Source organism: Delphinapterus leucas, chromosome 8, assembly GCF_059928025.1.
Source record: "Delphinapterus leucas isolate spDelLeu-1000000601 "Yukka" chromosome 8, BTC_Dleu_Yukka2, whole genome shotgun sequence".
Lineage (NCBI taxonomy): Eukaryota > Metazoa > Chordata > Mammalia > Artiodactyla > Monodontidae > Delphinapterus > Delphinapterus leucas.
In genome coordinates this window covers 1033549-1049593 of record NC_143136.1, presented here as the reverse complement: position 1 = coordinate 1049593, position 16045 = coordinate 1033549, and the positions used below count along the sequence as shown (strand labels likewise).

Below are 16045 nucleotides of genomic sequence, written 5' to 3'. Positions count from 1 at the left end.
TCTCCTGGATTTATCGAAGCTAAGAATCATGTGTGGAATTTTCCCAAGACAGTTTTTTGGGGCAATGTCTCCTTTTATCTCTAAGGGTCTGTAATTTCTAGATCTCTCTGACACGCTCTCTCTAACGTTTGCTTACTGGTCTGGAGGCCTCTGTGCCCTGCTCCGTGCTATTTGTCTTGAATTCTGCTCTGCCCGACGCTGGCAGTGTCCCCACCATCTCCTGACCCTGGCCTCTGCACTTTGCTCTGTAGGTTTTCGGCCATCGTTGCATCAGCCTGGCTTTGGTTACAATCCTACCTTAGAGTCTTTCCCTTTTGCAGGAGAATTTGCCCCACTTACAAGTTTTGTGATAACTTATGCTCTGCTTTTCTTCCATCGCTGACGAGACACCTGCCCCTTTAACGACTCCTCACGACTTCCTTTTTGTCCTTTCACTGTGGGGTCATCTGCCCGCCCCTTCCCTCCAGTGTCTGCATCCTGGTGTCATCCGTTGTCTGGTCTCTTGGTCACTGCTTGGGGGAGGGGGGGTGTTACAACAGTTGAAGTGTTTTCCCCTAATATTCGGTGTTAAGTGTGAAGAGAATGTGTGTGTCACCTGAGCTCAAGGACCTCCCACGGCCACCCCCAGCAGCAGGGGTTCTGCACCTGTGCCCTGGCTCTGCTCTGCTCTGAGGGCTCCCCTCCTCCAGCCCTGCCCCACCCGTTTCTTTCTCCTCAGCGCCCAGGTGGGGTCCCTGAAGAGCTGGTCCCTGAGTCTGAACCCCACCCCACCCCCTGCCCACGTCTGCCGAGACAGGGGCTTTGTGCTCACAGCAGTTCCCACCGGCATCCTCCTCTCTGACGGCCCAGCTGCGAGTTGCCATGGACGGCTGACTTCACTCCACGTGTGAGCCCCTGTCCTTGGCCAGAAGTCCCGCTGGCCTGCCTGCCTGCCTGCGGGGCTGGGCTCCCTCCGGGCTCCCATACTTGGGAGGCTGGGTCCACCCTCCTGAGGCTCCGGGAAGCGTCTCCTCGAAGCCGCGGGACTAGGTCCCGTTTCCCAGCTGTCCTTTGGACACCTTCTCATAGGCTGCCCGCCGCTTGCCCCCACCCCCCGCACCGGCCTATGGCCCTGTAATGGACTAGGCCCGCCCACCTGGGTGCCCTCCCCTTGGGTGAACTCGAAGCCAATGGGCAGAGCCTTAATTACAGCTGCAAATCCCTTCGCCAATAACCTGACGAACTCGTGGGACAACACCGGCCAAAGGTCACGGGCCATCTCAGAACGCTGCCCTTCACAGTTGGGTTCTGTTAGACACGTCAGCTGAGCTCTTCATGAGCACAGATGGCTCCCTGAGTCAGGCTCACGTCCCACCTCTTCTGAGCGGGGCCTGTTTTTCCTTAGATTTCAGGCGCCTTGTTTGCCCTCTGACCTCAGTGTCAGACGGTGTCAAGAAATGTGAGGGTGTTTTAGGTTATTGGAGCTGCTCCTTCCAGAGTGGGAGCCAGAGGGCCCGTTGATCTTTGAAATGTTTGCCCTGCGCGTGGGGAGCCCGCTCCGCGTGCAGGATCAAACCTACCTTCAGTTTATAGGAGTTCTTTCCACTTCGAAACCGTCTCTTCCCACCCCCCCTCCCTGCAACTCTCAGCCTCCCACCCTGCACTCTGGGCCTGCCCCCCTCGCTGACCTCGAACTTCACCTTCTCATCGCGTCTCCCACCAAGTCTGGGAGGACTTAGGGTCTCCGTGGTCTTAGCCACTCTGCCTTCTCTCCCTGCCGCCCCACGGCCCCGGGCTGGCGCTGGTGTTTTCACCGCAGATGGCTCGCCCTCCGGCTCCCTGCTGGGCTCACCTTCTCGAGAACATCAGTTACCGTTTTCTGACACGATTCCCCTTTCCTGCAATAACTCTGTTCTCTTTTTGATTCAAGACCCTCCGATCAGATTCCGTGGACCGACTGCTCTCCTGAATCACAGTTGACCGCGAGCGGCTCACGTAGTGATTCTTTTCCTCCTTTTGAGAAGGGAGTCCGGTCTCATTCCCAGTTGGGGCTGCAGAGGAACCCATCAGGGGCTTCACGCGTCTCTGGCCAGATGTTTCACACCCCAAGGAAAGGCAGAGAGGAAGAGCCCAAGGGGAGACGTGGGGAGCAACGGCAGAGACAGCACTGAGGCCCCTCCAGAACTTTTCTGTTCCAGGAACAGGGAGGGTGACGGCCCCGACCTCAGGGCAGAGCTGCGGGGTTGTCCTCAGGCTCCTCCCCCTGGCACTTGCCTGCCAGGGGAGTGGGGGCCTTCCTGGTGCCTCCCCCACCGTGACCCTGGTCCCTGGAGGCCTTCCCTCCACACCCCCACTGCCCCCTCCAGCCCCGGCCTCTGAGGTGCCCACGTGGGGTCTCCACACGGGGCGCAGACGGCTCTGCTGGAAGTTGTTCACGTATTCTCTACCCCTGTTCGTTCTTCTGGTTGATCAAGTGTTGAGCAAACTGTGTGTGCTAGAATCTATCCATCGTTTGTCCAATTTTTCTAAGAATTCTGGCAATTCGCAATTATCCTATTTTTAGGCCACTTGCCTCCATGTGCTCTCCATCTTTTGGGAACCCTCAAAGTCCCTGGTCTCCAGCTGAGGGAAGTCTTTCCCAATTTTTGTAACCTGTTGGTCATTGCAGTGGGCGCCCGGGAGGGGGTTCAGACACACCTCAGTCACCGGAGGCCCCGGGCACTCTCCACTCACAGCCAACCCAGGCTGCAGCGTTTCCAGCCCGCTGTGGGCTCAGGATACGTGGCCACACCGCCTGCCGCCCACTGCCTGCACCACGTCCAGGCCAGGCTGCCAGGCGGCCAGCGTGAGCTAGAGCGAGGCTTGCATTTGACAACATCTTTCACTCTCATGGACTGGATTTTTCCCTCGTTTCACATAAGCCAATGTGTTTGTCAAGAGAAAGTTAATTAAAAACATATTTTTCTAATTAAATGGTAGGCTGTGCTATGCAAACAGTAAGATTCTTGTTTGAGAGCAAATCCCTCCCTGTTTCCAGGGCTACCCTGGGAATTCAATAGATCAACAATGCAGAACCGAGCCCCAAGGTTAGGACACGCGCGAACACAGCCCCCGGGGGGCCTGCAGGCAGCTGGCAGGGGCCTGAGCCAGCGGCAGGCGAGGCGCGGAGGGGGGCCTGGCGCCCGCCCACTGGGAGAGACCGCCCGAGGCTGTCCTCGGACCAGCGCCAGGTCACAGCCTCGATGGCTCAGAGGGGCTCACGGCGTCCACCAGCACCTCACAGTCCCTCGCACACCCTCCCCTCCTCTCCAGAGAGCTCACCCCCAGGGCCCAAATCCAGCTTCAGTCCAGGTTCTAGAGGCGAAGTGGGGAGCCGCTCGGCCTTCTGGGCGCGCTGTGGCTGGAGCGCATTCCTGATACTTGTCCAAGAATGTCTGTGCTCCGTTAGGGCACCATACTTGTCAGATTTTTTGTGTGTTAAGAGTATTTTATCTTCATAAAAGGAATTGGTGAGCTTTCCATCTCTTTCTACTACCTGGGATCATCTAAATAGCCTCGGAGTTAAACCTTCTTGAAAGGTTACATTGAACTCACCTGCAAATGCCCTGCCCCTCCTGTCAGCTTAAGTAACACATTTTCATTTCCTCTCCCAGCTTTTCCCTCGCTGTCTCTGAGTTTTTCTATCTCTTCTGGGGTCAGTTTTGGACATTTGGAAGTCACCCATCTCATGTTCAAGTGCGCTGCCAGGAACTCGCTCTTATGTTTGGCAGCCATTTTTCATTTTTACACCTGTAGTTAGATCTTATTTATATCTATAGTTAGATCTGTTTCTGTCCCTGATGTTGGAGATTTTTATTTGTCTCTCTTTAAGTTGCCAACAGTTCATCTGTTTTATTGGTCTTTTCAAAGAATCAACTTTTATCTCTTTTCTCCTTTCATGTGGTTTATTCGTTTCAGCTTTTATCCCTATTGACACACTCTTTGTTGTTGTAATATTTCTGATTTCTTCAGTTGCACGGTGCTGTATTTATGTCTGGGCTTTACTCTTTCAATAGTAAAAGCATTCAATGTTATTGTGTTTTCCCTCGTTGTGGTTTGGTATGTGCCCCCATACGTTGTTGTTGTTGTTGCTTTATTTACTTTTGGCTGCATTGGGTCTTCGTTGCTGCGCGGGCTTTTCTCTAGTTGCGAGGAGCGGAGGCTACTCTTCGTTGCGGTGCACGGGCTTCTCACTGTGGTGGCTTCTCTTGTTGCAGAGCACGGGCTCTTGGTGTGTGGGCTTCAGTAGTTGTGGCTCGCGGGCTCTAGTGCGCAGGCTCAGTAGTTGTGGCGCACGGGCTTAGTTGCTCCGCGGCATGTGGGATCTTCCCAGACCAGGGCTCAAACCCGTGTCCCCTGCATTGGCAGGTGGATTCTTAACCACTGCACCATCAGGGAAGCCCCCCAAAGGTTTTTAACATGAATTCTTTTCCTTTCTTACCAATCCTCTAGGAGTTTCCGCTTTTATTTCTTCTTTAATTCAAAGGTTGTTTAGAAGAATAAATGCTGCGCCTCTTCTTGCGGCTGTGTCTCGTCTTACTGGAGAGGGGGCTGCCTTTGGGGCAGTTATAATGTTTTGATCAGCTTCTGGGTGGATCTTTGCTTATGTTCCTGGTTTGTCGGTTGTTTCTTGGTTGTCAGTTGTTTGCTTTCTTGGTTCGGTTTTGTCTATTTGTTTGTGGTATGTTTGGAGGGAAACTGGACAAGCTGATTGCAGAGTTTACAGGGAAGAATAGATGTTTGAGATTTTCTAAGAAATTTTTGAAATAGTATCGTAATACTGACTGTAACAGTAGCGTGGTCAAAGCAGCAGGGGTTGGCACAAGGGTGGACGAAGAGGCAAGCAGGACAGGGCAGAGTCCAGAAGTTTCCAGCTGTCCCTAACCGGCACCAGATCCCAGCCTCCTGTCTGGGCTACTGAGGCCCACTGTGTAAAGTAAGGCGCTTGGGTCCCCTTATATTGGAGCACTTCCCAGCGCTAGCTCTGTCCTGTGACCGGCCAGAGGGCTTGCGAGGCTCCCAGAGGGCAGGGCCAGGTGGCCGTGCACTGCTGCCCAGCGCTCACCCACACTGGACACTTGCCAGCCGATGAACAAATCGATCCATTGTGGCCAGTGGATGAAAAGGCTGGGGACCTGAACTCCGAAGGATGCGCTGGGGTTGGCGGCAGGCTCTGCTCTTGTGCAACAGGCAGGGTGCGGAACGTTGCCTCCGCCTGCTGTGCTGGTGCCTGAGGCATTTCTAGCCTCTACAGACCCCCACTTTACAGCAGCCCCCATACAGGGGGGCGGGGGGAGGGGTGGTCCTCACAGTTCTTCTCCCGTCCTTCTCATGCTCCCGACGAAAACGCTGTGAGATCGCATCACACCCATCCGCAGAGGGGGAAACCAAGGCTGGGGGCTGGCCCAAGGGCACGCGCCGAGCCCTGCCTCCTTCCCCAGGCCCGGGGTGGAACCACAGAAGCCGGCGGTCAAGCCTCGTGCGCTCCTGCAGCTGAACCCCCGCGCTGAGCACAGGCTTGTGACGCGTGCACGGCCAGCCGCCCCCCATTCAGGATCAGGGCTCAGAACCAAAGCAAGCCAGCAATGAGACTGACTCAGTGGGGCAAAGGGAGATGTTCATAAAGGGTGCCCCGTTCAATTATTATGGTTCATTTGAATTCCATAAACGTTGAGTCACTACAAGAGGAGCATAATGCTTCACACGAGTGGTCTGGAGCCTCTTTAAAATACCATGAAATATTTAAGCCATATTTGAAGGAAACTTCTGCTTTTCTACGGGAAAATGTGTACAAACAGAAAACTGTAATTTCCAAAATTGTAAAGAAGGGTGAAACCTCAATTTTAGGTACAAGCATTGCCCTCCCTTTCCTTTAACTTTCTAAACTGACAGACCCAAAAAAGTTCCTACAGGGTCACGACACCTGTCCCGCCCTCACCCAGCCTGGGACGGGGGTGCCCGGTTGCTCCCCCTTTTCTTCTGAGCCAGTCCTCCTCTTGTATTCAGTGAAAACGGAGTGGGAGATGGATGCAAAGCCCCCTTAGACACACGGCTCCCGGGACACAACTGCTGGGTCCTTGTGAATGGCACGTGTTTGCTGGCCGAGACCCAGAAACTTGAGGGCTGAGCCTGGGTGGGCCCTCGGGGGTCCCTGTGCCTTCAGGCGTTCCTGCTCTGGCTCTAGACCCAGTCTCCCTCTTCCTAAACAAGCACCTCTTTGCCCGCCACAACCCACACCCCCTCCTCTCTCTGCTGGCCCCATCTCCCCTCCCCCAGCCAGGATTCTGGAAGGGCTGCCCCTCCCCCTCTCCCCAGACCGTCAGCACCGCAACCTCCCGGGACCCACACAGACACAGAGATCACCAGCAACTTTGGTCCCTTCCAAAGGGTGCTTTTTGGGTCCATGTCTACCCGAGCCCCTGGAGCTTTCCGCACAGGGGCCCGACCTCTCCCTCCGATCTCCGCCAGCTCTCTGGTCCTCCCTGGGCCCAGTCTCCTCTTTTCTCTGCTCCGAAGTCCACTTGGCCTGGACCCCTCCTCCCCCCACTCCCTGGCCTTCGGTGCCAGGGCCTCCATAGCCACTTGGTCCTGTGACACTGCCCCCGGCGCAGTGACCCCCGGGAGACCCCTCAACGTGTTCCCACACCCACCTTCCCATCCCAGCAAGTGGGCTCCGGACACCCCGCACGCAGTCCAAGCCTGGGAGCCCTCGGGGCACTGCCTGCCCCTCACCCACCACGCAGCCCTCGGGCTACCTCTCCATTCCGTGGCGCCTTCTTCCACTTCTTGGCTCCTTGAGCCCAAGCCGCCGCAGGCTCCGTATGGACAATCCCGGGGCCCCCAACTTGCCTTCCTCCGCCCCCCGCTCAGCCCCCGCAATGGGCTGGACGCGGCTCCTGATTTTCCAGAGTGCTCTGTACCAAAGGTCACCACCACCTCCTGCCCACCAGACACTCGCGGGCAGGACGGCATCCGTGTGCTCCTGAGAATCCCCAGGCCCCACCGTGCACCAGCTCCAGCCCGGGGACACCACAGGCGCCGTCCTCGTGAAGGCTCAGAGAGGAGGGGTGACAGGGAGGGGGCGGCGCAGCGGAAGAGGGGGGCGGCCGGCAGCACTCCGGGCTCGGGCAGCAGGGGTGGGGAGGCCTGAGTCACGGGGGTACGAGGTGGGCACAGGGGAAGAAGGCTGCAGGTGGAGGGCGTGGGGGCTGAGCCCCACCCGCCCCGGGAGCTTGGGAGGACTTGGGGGGACTGTCGCGGTCTTTCTTCCAAGGGCTGGAAGCAGGGCAGGGAAAACAGATGTGTCTTCTGAGCCACTCTGACCACAGCGGAGAACCCGCCTTTGCCCACGCCGCCGGGCCAACAAGGCCTGCTTCTAGGACCCCTCCCACCCCGCCCGTGGTTACATCGGAAACTGCCCGATCCGTGCACACGGCACTCAACCTGTTCTTGCGTCTTTGCTTCCCAGCCACTGCACGTGATCTGGTCAGACGCCAGGTGCCACAGCCTCACCTGCAGCACACCCCGGGCCGTGCTTCCAGGCGGCCTGTGCCTCCCTCTTCCAGAAGCACTGGACACGCGGCACCAGGCCCTGGACGAGGGCAGAAGGCACAGGCAGGGCCTGGCCCAGAGGGGGCGCTGCTAGAGGAGAAGGTCGCCCCCCTGGAGCGCAGGTGCGGGAGGCCCTGCAGCAGGTTAGGGGCCCCGGGGGGACAGGGCCCTGCCTTCCCTTTAGGAATCGCTCCCTCCGTGTGAAGGGGAGTCCAGGGAGACGCTGGAGGCAGGTGTCAGGCCTGGAGTCACCCAGACGCGTCCAATCCCCAGCTGACAGAGGGGAAACCGAGGCGGGAGGGGCACGCAGGGAGTCAGAGCCCCAAGGCCTCTCCCTGGTTTCCTGTTCCACTGCGGGCGCCCCTACGACAGAAGGTGGACTGTGGACACACAGCTCCGGGAAAAATAATCAGCCGAGCCGGGGGCTCAGCCTCAGGCCGGAGTGACCTGCCTACGCGCGGCCTCTGCCCGGCCCCTGCCCGGCCCACGTGCTCTGGCGGCAGCGGCGGCGGGCGCAGCGCGCGGAGAGGCGTGTCCTGCGGGAGGAGCAGCCGCGCTGCGCCCCGGGCGGCCCGCCTGCAGGGGGAGCTCGCGGTGCACCGGGCCCAGGTACCCGGATCCGGTGGATGGTCCCCGGAAGAGGGGGGTGGGGTGGAAGGGTGGTCCCTGGAGAGTTGGGGGTGGGGAGGCGGGGGTATGGGGAGGGCCTCGCGGGCGTCCAGGCAGGGGCTGGGGGGCTGGGGAGGCACGGGCTTGGATGGGCTTCTGTGTCCCAAGCTGCCAGTGGGGAGTATGCCCGCCCTGGGCCTGTCCACCCGACTCCAAGCTCAGGGTCAGCCTGGCATTGGCAGGTCACCGTGTGGACCTCCACAGCCCTCTGGTGATGTTACCCCAACTCTACCTCTGCTGTCCTCGGGGGAGGACCACAGGTCATGGCAAACACACACACGCACACACACACACACACACGCACACACACACACACACACACACACACACAAGCGGCGTTGTTCCCAGTGTTTGAGCGCCAGTCCTGCCTGGAGCTGTGTGGCATTGGCACACTGCCCGCCTCTGGAGCCCAGATTCCCCTGTCCGTGGTGGAGATAGCCAAGGCTCAGGGGGTGCCCTGCAGATGGGAGCAATGGGAGGGTAGGTGTAGGCCCGCACAACAGAGACCAGGAAGAGTGCCGGAAGCCCTGTCTCGTCACCCTTGCAGACCCAACACGGGCTGGGGTGCAAGACAGAGAACCAACCAAAGAGGCTGAATGAATGCAGGACAGGACAGGGCACGGGCCGGCCCAGAGACGGGCAGAAAGGATGCGAAAGGCAGGGAGGCCCAGGGGCCCACTGGTCAGTGATTCTGACAGCTGAACTGTCCCCAGGCGTGAATGGACCATCTCCACGTATGAAACGGGCCAAAGTGGAGGTATTTGGGTTGAAATCAGGGGTTGGGGTCACCAGAGCATCTTCCTGGGGCCCAGGTTAACTGATGGGGAAACTGAGGCTAGTGAAAGGAAATGACGTTCTTGGAACCAGGCAGAATGCCACCCAGGCCCCAACCCCAGCTATGGCTCTGTGGACCCACCCGGCAGGCCTGCTGTGTGCAGGGACCTCCCAGGTCACGTGGCCTGAGAGGCAGCTCCCTTGACCTCGATGTCCTGCCTCTGCCCCGTAGGAACAGGCACGACCCATCCAGCTGACCCCGGCGGAGTGCGAGGCTGGGCTTTGGGCCTGGGATTCTGATGCCCTCTCAACACCCCCAGGGGTGGGCAGGACAGGGAGTCCAGAGGGAAGACAAACCATCGGGCAGTAGGTGGAAAGCCTGCGCTGGGCTGGTGACCAGGCACCCGAGGCACCCATCCCTTCAGGCTCAGTGTCCCCACCTGAGCGGGGGGGTGGGGGAAGCAGGAGTCCTGGCAGTGGGGAGAGCTAGGGGCTCAGTCCTGGACCCCAGAGCAGGGCAGCCTTCCCAAGGCCTCTCTGGGGCGAGGGCATGGTTAGGTCCTGCTGCCCGGGCGGCCTGACAGGTGGTGGCCGGAGGCTGTGTGAGCACACCTGGGCAGAGGTCTCGCTGCCTGTCCCCTGGGGCCGGGAGCTGGACTCCCGGGACACAGCCCTCCCGGCGTGGCACGGATGACCGGGTACAGCTGCTGTCCCTTGCACCGCAACACTGGCCCTGGGCGGAGGTGTGGGTAGACCCTGCCAGCCTGGGCTCAGCTGTGTAAAGGGAACTGGGCCGAGAAGGGAAGCTTCGTCCCTCACGGTAGGTCCAGGCGGCAGTGTCCGGCCAGGGCTTCTCAGAGGGAGGTGGAGGGTCCGTGTTACATGGCTCAGCCCATGGACTTTGCAGGGGCCGCCTCAGGCCCAGTGGATCCCTGAGCTTGTCACTGTGCCATCTGCCTGCCAGGTCCTGCGCAGAATGGCTCTGTGCGGGGGCGGGGTTTGTCTGGGCCGTGCAGCCCAGGGCAGGAGGGCCTGGGCACCACAGGGGCCAGGCTTGGCCTCGCCAGCACACAGTCGTGGCCGCTGGGACGAGTGGTGAGGTGACAGTGCCCAGGGCTCTCAGACTTGGAGGGCAAAGATGTCGGGGGGGCGGGGCGTGTGGACACCAGCAAGGGGTGAAAAGGACAGGCTCAGGGCCAGAGAAGAGGCAGAGGCCACCGGCCACAGCAGGGGCAGGAAAGAGAGTGTTTCACTGTGTCAGGAGCAAAGTGCAGAGCTAGGAACAGTGGGGTCCCCACAGGGGGTGACGGCGGCACCCCAGCGCGGAGGGCAGGCTCCGGAGAAGACTGACCAACGGACCCCGAGGGAGGACAGCAAGGTCCCGCCCGGCGAGGAGCTGCCAGGCCTGGAGCCTCCAGGAGAGCCGCCACCCGGGTCACGTGTCCCCAAGCACATGGGGACACGTGTCCTGGGCAGGCCCTGGCCACCATGTGCACACTGTCCAGCTCAGGTGGGCTCGGGGACAGGACGGTTTTCCAGAGGAAAGTGGCCGGGTCAGTGGGGTGGCCATGGAAGGCAGGGACCCTGGGGACAGAACTGGGGTCAGGACGGAGGCACAGAGGCCAGCAGATCAGGTCACTGAGAGCCAGCGGCCAGCTTGTCCACACAAGGCCACCTGCCCTCTCACAAAGAAGGGTTGTCCAGCCGGGCATGGTCACCAGGACCCTGCAGCTTCTCCTGAAGGGCAGGCCCAGTGCCAAGCTGGGGAAGCCAAGGGCTCCCGTGGCCGCTCGGGGTAGGGGGCCTGGGGGCTGGGAGGCCAAGATGGCACTGCCCCGGGCAGCAGAGCCAACCGTGGGTCCCTGGAGCCCAGATGGGGGAGGGGAGGAACAGCTAATGAGTTCCAGGAGGTCAGCTGTGAGGGGCCCGAAAACCCATAAACCCTTTATTGGTGTCTCAGGAGGGGAAACCCGGATGCGGCCGTTTATTTACTTTGGATTTCACTTTTCTCTTCTCTTTTTAACATGCACGCCCAGGAGTGTAACTGGATTTTTAAAGAAACAGGACTTCCTTTCTCAGTGGAGGGGCACCCTTTGTTTTCCTCAGTCCTGAAGAAGAAAGGGTTCCCTCCTTCTGTAACACGCTGGACACTGCCCCCGTCACGTTGCGCTCGAGACCGATCTGCCATGTCCCAGGGCACCCCGAGAGACCAGGCCCTGTCCAGCCTGAGGGCAAGAGGACAGGCCTGGGCCTCCAGCGGCTGGGGCTGACCAGTGTCCCGCCCGGCCCAGAGCTGGGGAAGTGGACAGGTCTGGTCTGGGGCCCAGATTCCCATCCTGCCCCAGTGGCTGACGGGCCAGGCCTGCCCTGAGTGTCAGTTCCTGCCTCCAAAGGGACCATCCACAAGGGGGCAAAAAGGAGCCCCCAAACCTTCCCACCAAAAGTGTTTGTTTCATTGGTCACCCAACATTCATCCCCAGTTCTTCCCCCCCGTCCTATGCCTGCGTGGTGAGGATGGGGGCCAGGAGGGGGCTGTACTCAAGCAGCGGGCCGTTCCAAGGAAGACGGGCTGTGGGGACAGGGACACAGAGGACACAGGCTGGCTGGGACCTGGTCAGGGAGAGGTTGGGGCCTGTGAGCCGGCTGCAGGCGCTGAGGTGCAGGGGCGCCAGGATGCAGCGCGCAGAGGCTCCCTGAGGCTGGGAGCGGCGCTGCAAGGGCCTGGAGGTACCAGGAGATGCAGCTGGTCCAAAGCAGGACAGCAACGTGACTGGTGGTCCCCCCTCACTCTCATAGCAGCCCCACATGCTGGATGGCCCAGGCCACTGGGCATCCTGGCCAGGGAGCACCCTCCCCCGACCCAGCCAGCTCTCAGGGGATCCAGAGCCCCTCCCGGGGGCACCTCACGTGCTCTCCAGGGAAAAGGCTGGCCTGAGCTCACACCCCCGCCAGAGACTGTGGCAGGTTCTGCTCTTGTAGACCGAGCTGAGGAGGGAAGGGGACAACGTGAGGGCGGGGGCCGAGAAGGAGCCGCTGGACCATACCTGCCTGCACCAGGAAGCGGACAGGGCCCTGAGGCAAAACCAGCTGGGCTCCATGCACCCCAGTCTTGGGAGTGGGCCGGGGCCTGGGGCTGGGGGTGTCCGGGTGGGTGTGGGTCCCAGTGCTTCTGTCTCGTGCTTGGACACACATATGCACACGCCCAGATGGGAAGGGCAGGCTGGACCACTCCTACACAGAACAGGTGCTGAGACGCAGCCCCAGACAACAAAGGGGTCCACCAGGGCGACACCTCAGGTCTCAGGGCTCCATGGGCCCCGTGGGAGTGGGGGGACCATCAGGGGACCGTGAGCCAGTGCATGGACCAGAAGGGGGGGGAGTGTGGGAAACACAGGGCCAGGCAGGCCTACAGGCAGGTCCAGGGGCTGCTCCCGTGTGTTCTGGGGTATCTCCCCTTTCACCACTGGACAGACCCTCTATCGCCAGACAAGGAATTGGCAAGGGAGGTGGGGGCAAGAATGAGCCTGCGATGCCTCTGGGACCCCCGGTCCAGCCAAGTGGAAACTAGGATGCCATTAAAACAGATGTAAGGCTCACCTTGCCGGCCTGTGGGTGGGGCTCCGGAGCAGACAAGGCCCGGGGGCCGAATGTGTTTACGAAACCCTCCGCTCACCTTCCGGTCCTGGCCAGGCCCCGGGCTCCAGCAGAGGGCAGCCGGGCCAACTGGGGGTCCCCAGGGGAGGGCTGGACGCGCCTGTCCCTGGACTCTGCGCAGCCCTGGGTGGGCAGGCCACAGTGAGGTGCCTGGGGTCTCTCCTATGCCCAGCGGCTCCAGGAGCTGGCCGCCCAGCACCAGCGAGACCTGGTGGTGGAGGCCGAGCGGCTGCACGGGGCCCATGTACAGGCTGCACAGGCCCTGGCGTCCCGAGAGAGGACCCACCACCGGCAGCGGGTGAAGGTGCTGGAGAAGCAGGTGGGCGGGGACCCAGCGCCCGGCGGGGGTGCAGAGGGAGGGGAGGGTCCCTGCGCCCACCTGGCCCCAGCCCGAGGTCCTCCGGCAGCGCTACTGCCCGGTGGGCTCCAGGCCATCCCCACGGGACCCCACACTGCCCTCCGTCACTCCCACGCCTCACTGAGGGGCGGAGGGGCATTCTGGGCGGGTCACCACCCTCTCCGTGCCGCCATCGCCCCCCATAAAGAGGGGTGAGGACAGTCCCTCAGCCGGTGGCTGCTGAGTGTGAAAAGTCCAGATGGTGCCTGGCGCGTGGCAGTCCTCGCGGCGGTGGCCGCTGCGCTGTCCTGCGGAGTCAGGGACGCGGGCAGCAGCGCACGGGGGGGCGGGGCAGTAACAAAGCAGCACAGAGCCTTGAGTGTGTGCCTGTGCTGACCACACCCCCCCACGCATGCATGTGCACAGACACGCCCACACAGACACACACGTGCGCGCACACATACACAGACATGCCAGCCGGGGCTGCCCCGCGGGCTCCCAGCTCTCTGCCTCGGGGGCGCTGCTCGATGAGGGAACAGAGGAGGGAACTGAGACGCAGAGACATAAAGTGACGGCCCACTGCCACCCTGAGTTGGTGTCCCTGACCCTCCAAGCCACGTTTGCTCCATTTATAAGCCCAGGAGCATTATTTCCTCATTATTCTGAGTGTGTTCATGGCTGAGTGGAAGGAGGTCCACCCACTGTGAGTGGTGGTCACCCGGGTCCCTAAGAGCCCACGGGGGGGGGGGGACCCTGATCAGAGGTGGGGCCCTGCACGCCCCATCTGGCCTCTGGTGAGTCTGTCTGCCGGGGTTTCCCTCCACGCACACCGCCCCCTTGGGAGCCGTGGACCGCGGCCTCCCAGCCCTTCCAGTCACGGAGCTCAGCCACGGGGCCCGCCCGCCCGCCTGAGCTCCTGCCCTGTCCCCAGGTGGCCAGCCTGAAGGAGCCGCGGGACCAGGAAGTGCAGCAGCGGCGACGAGCCCGCCTCGGCCAGGCCTTCCAGGCCAAGGAGTGAGTCCGGCTCCCGACCCCTGGGTGGCCCGGCTGCCGCTGCCCTGACCGGCCCGGCAGCAGAACCGCTGCTGGGGAAGCGACGCCTCGTGCTGCTCAGCCGGGGGGCCGAGCTCGAGGGGCACCGGGCCAGGGAAGCCACCACCCGTGCCGCGAGTCAGTGGGCACCCTCTGATCCCCTGACCACAGAGCTCCCCCAGCCCTTGGGACCCCCGCCTCCGGCTGGCGTGGCCCGAGCTCCGGGGCCGCTGCTCTCCGACGCGCCCCTCCCCGGCTGCACGGAGCCTCCCGCGGCCGGCATCGGCCCTGGCACCGATGTGGATGTGCTGACCCGGCCAGACCCCGGCGGCCAGGCCCCAGCAGGCCAGCTTCCGCAGCCACGGGCTGCATTCCGTGCCCTCAGCTCTGTAAACATGGGGAAACACGTGGAAAACATTTCCACCAACTGAAGCCAAAAACATAATGTCCCGCAGGGCCCAGCTACCACATCCCTGCGCACAGAGGCGGCAAGACCTCCGTATCCAGGAACTGCAGGGCCGTCACGGTGGCAGGTGGCTGCAAGTGACTCAGAGTACAGTCCCCCCCAACCCCCCACCCCACCCCCCGTTCTCCCCGCCCCGTGACTCACTGCCCGTGAGAGGCATCAGGATGTAAACGTTAAAGTTGTTAGAGAACCACCCACTTTCCCAGCCTATAAACTCTGGGAAAATTCCTGGGGGAATCCAGCCCTGGTTGCCACGGAGACCGAGGCAGCCATCTTAGGCCGATGCCTGGTTCACCTGTTAGCATTTTCTCTCTTTTCCCCCCCATGAACACTGGTCAGAGTGATTTGTTTCCTCTCCAAATGGCCTCTTTTGTTTTGTAAGTGACGTGTTTACAACATCTGCGGGGCACCAGCCAGCCCAGGAAATTCCTGCGTCCGCAGGTGCTAGCCACCACCCCCAAACACCTCCTCCCTCCAGGACTCATGGGGGTGAGAAGGGCCAAAGCTCCTGGAGCCCACCCATTCCAATCACGATCCCGCACTTAAAATAGGCTGTCCTGTCAGGCCTTCCTTTCTGACTGAACCTAGCAACGAAGTTGCCATATGTTGTGAACTGCACAAAAAATAGGTTTCATTCTGCCTGTCAGCTCTGCCTGATTATTGGTGGCTGTGTTGAGAAGGATTCTGAAGTTCAGCCCAGACTCAGAGGGGAAGAGCATGGTGACCCATTAACAACGCTGCTCCGGGCGAAGGAGGCGTTAGTGGTGGTGCTCGCACCCAGGTATTCACCAGCTTGCAGCGGCCCATTGGAACGCATAGCAACCCAGCGGCTGCCCCCACCATTGGAGAGCCTGGTACAGACAGGAAGGGTAGGGCCGTGAGACACACACAGCTCTGATGCTCAAGGCCTGGCATTTAGTAGGCAAGTCCCTTCCCTTCCTCCTCGACCCGGCGACCCCACGACCCAGTGGGCAGCTCCCTTGTGGAGGAAGGGCCTGAGGGTTGGGGGGTGGGGAGGAAGGACCCAGAATCTGGAGATTGACACTTGGAAAGTGTCAACACTTGCCTCTCTTTGGTGACCACTGGTGTCTCAGCGTCACACCTTTGGGACTGAATCTCCCAGCACAGAGGAGGTGCCTAGTAAATGTGCACAGATGAAAGAGGAATACACCCCAGATGCAAAAGGGGTCGGAAAGATTTCTCAACATTGAAATGAGGGCCACGCGCTATTTGATCAATGTTCTTGCTGGTGATTTCTGGACCCTCCTTGCCCAGACTGCTCCCGGGAGACGCAAGATTTTTTATATTTCAATGAAAGTTCAATCAGTGTAGGAGACGCTGTTTTTACTTGTTCAACATAAAGTTGTATACTTAGGAGAAAGGATTTTTCTGATGGAGATAAACTGCTGTTTTCTTAAACATTTCCAATGGCAAGCGTGTGGCTTCCGTGTGAGAGCCTTATGGCCGCCCGCACCCACGTGTGCACTGCTGTGTACCCTGAACCAGGGCCCCCCATCTCTGCCGCAGTGAACCAGCTGCACCAA

General features: G+C 60.7%; 1 protein-coding gene across 1 annotated transcript in view; it reads left to right on the top strand.

Annotated features, from left to right (window-relative positions):
• The window catches only part of CROCC2 (ciliary rootlet coiled-coil, rootletin family member 2), a 71943-nt gene extending 55898 nt beyond the window's left edge, over window positions 1–16045 (top strand). The window contains 11 exon segments of the mRNA XM_089916069.1: window positions 719–855; window positions 2648–2824; window positions 7332–7652; window positions 7655–7767; window positions 7942–8178; window positions 9245–9334; window positions 11992–12127; window positions 12813–12985; window positions 13935–14017; window positions 14421–14493; window positions 14495–16045. Coding sequence (XP_089772195.1) covers window positions 719–855; window positions 2648–2824; window positions 7332–7652; window positions 7655–7767; window positions 7942–8178; window positions 9245–9334; window positions 11992–12127; window positions 12813–12985; window positions 13935–14017; window positions 14421–14493; window positions 14495–14671 — 1717 coding nt within the window. The 3' untranslated portion in view covers window positions 14672–16045.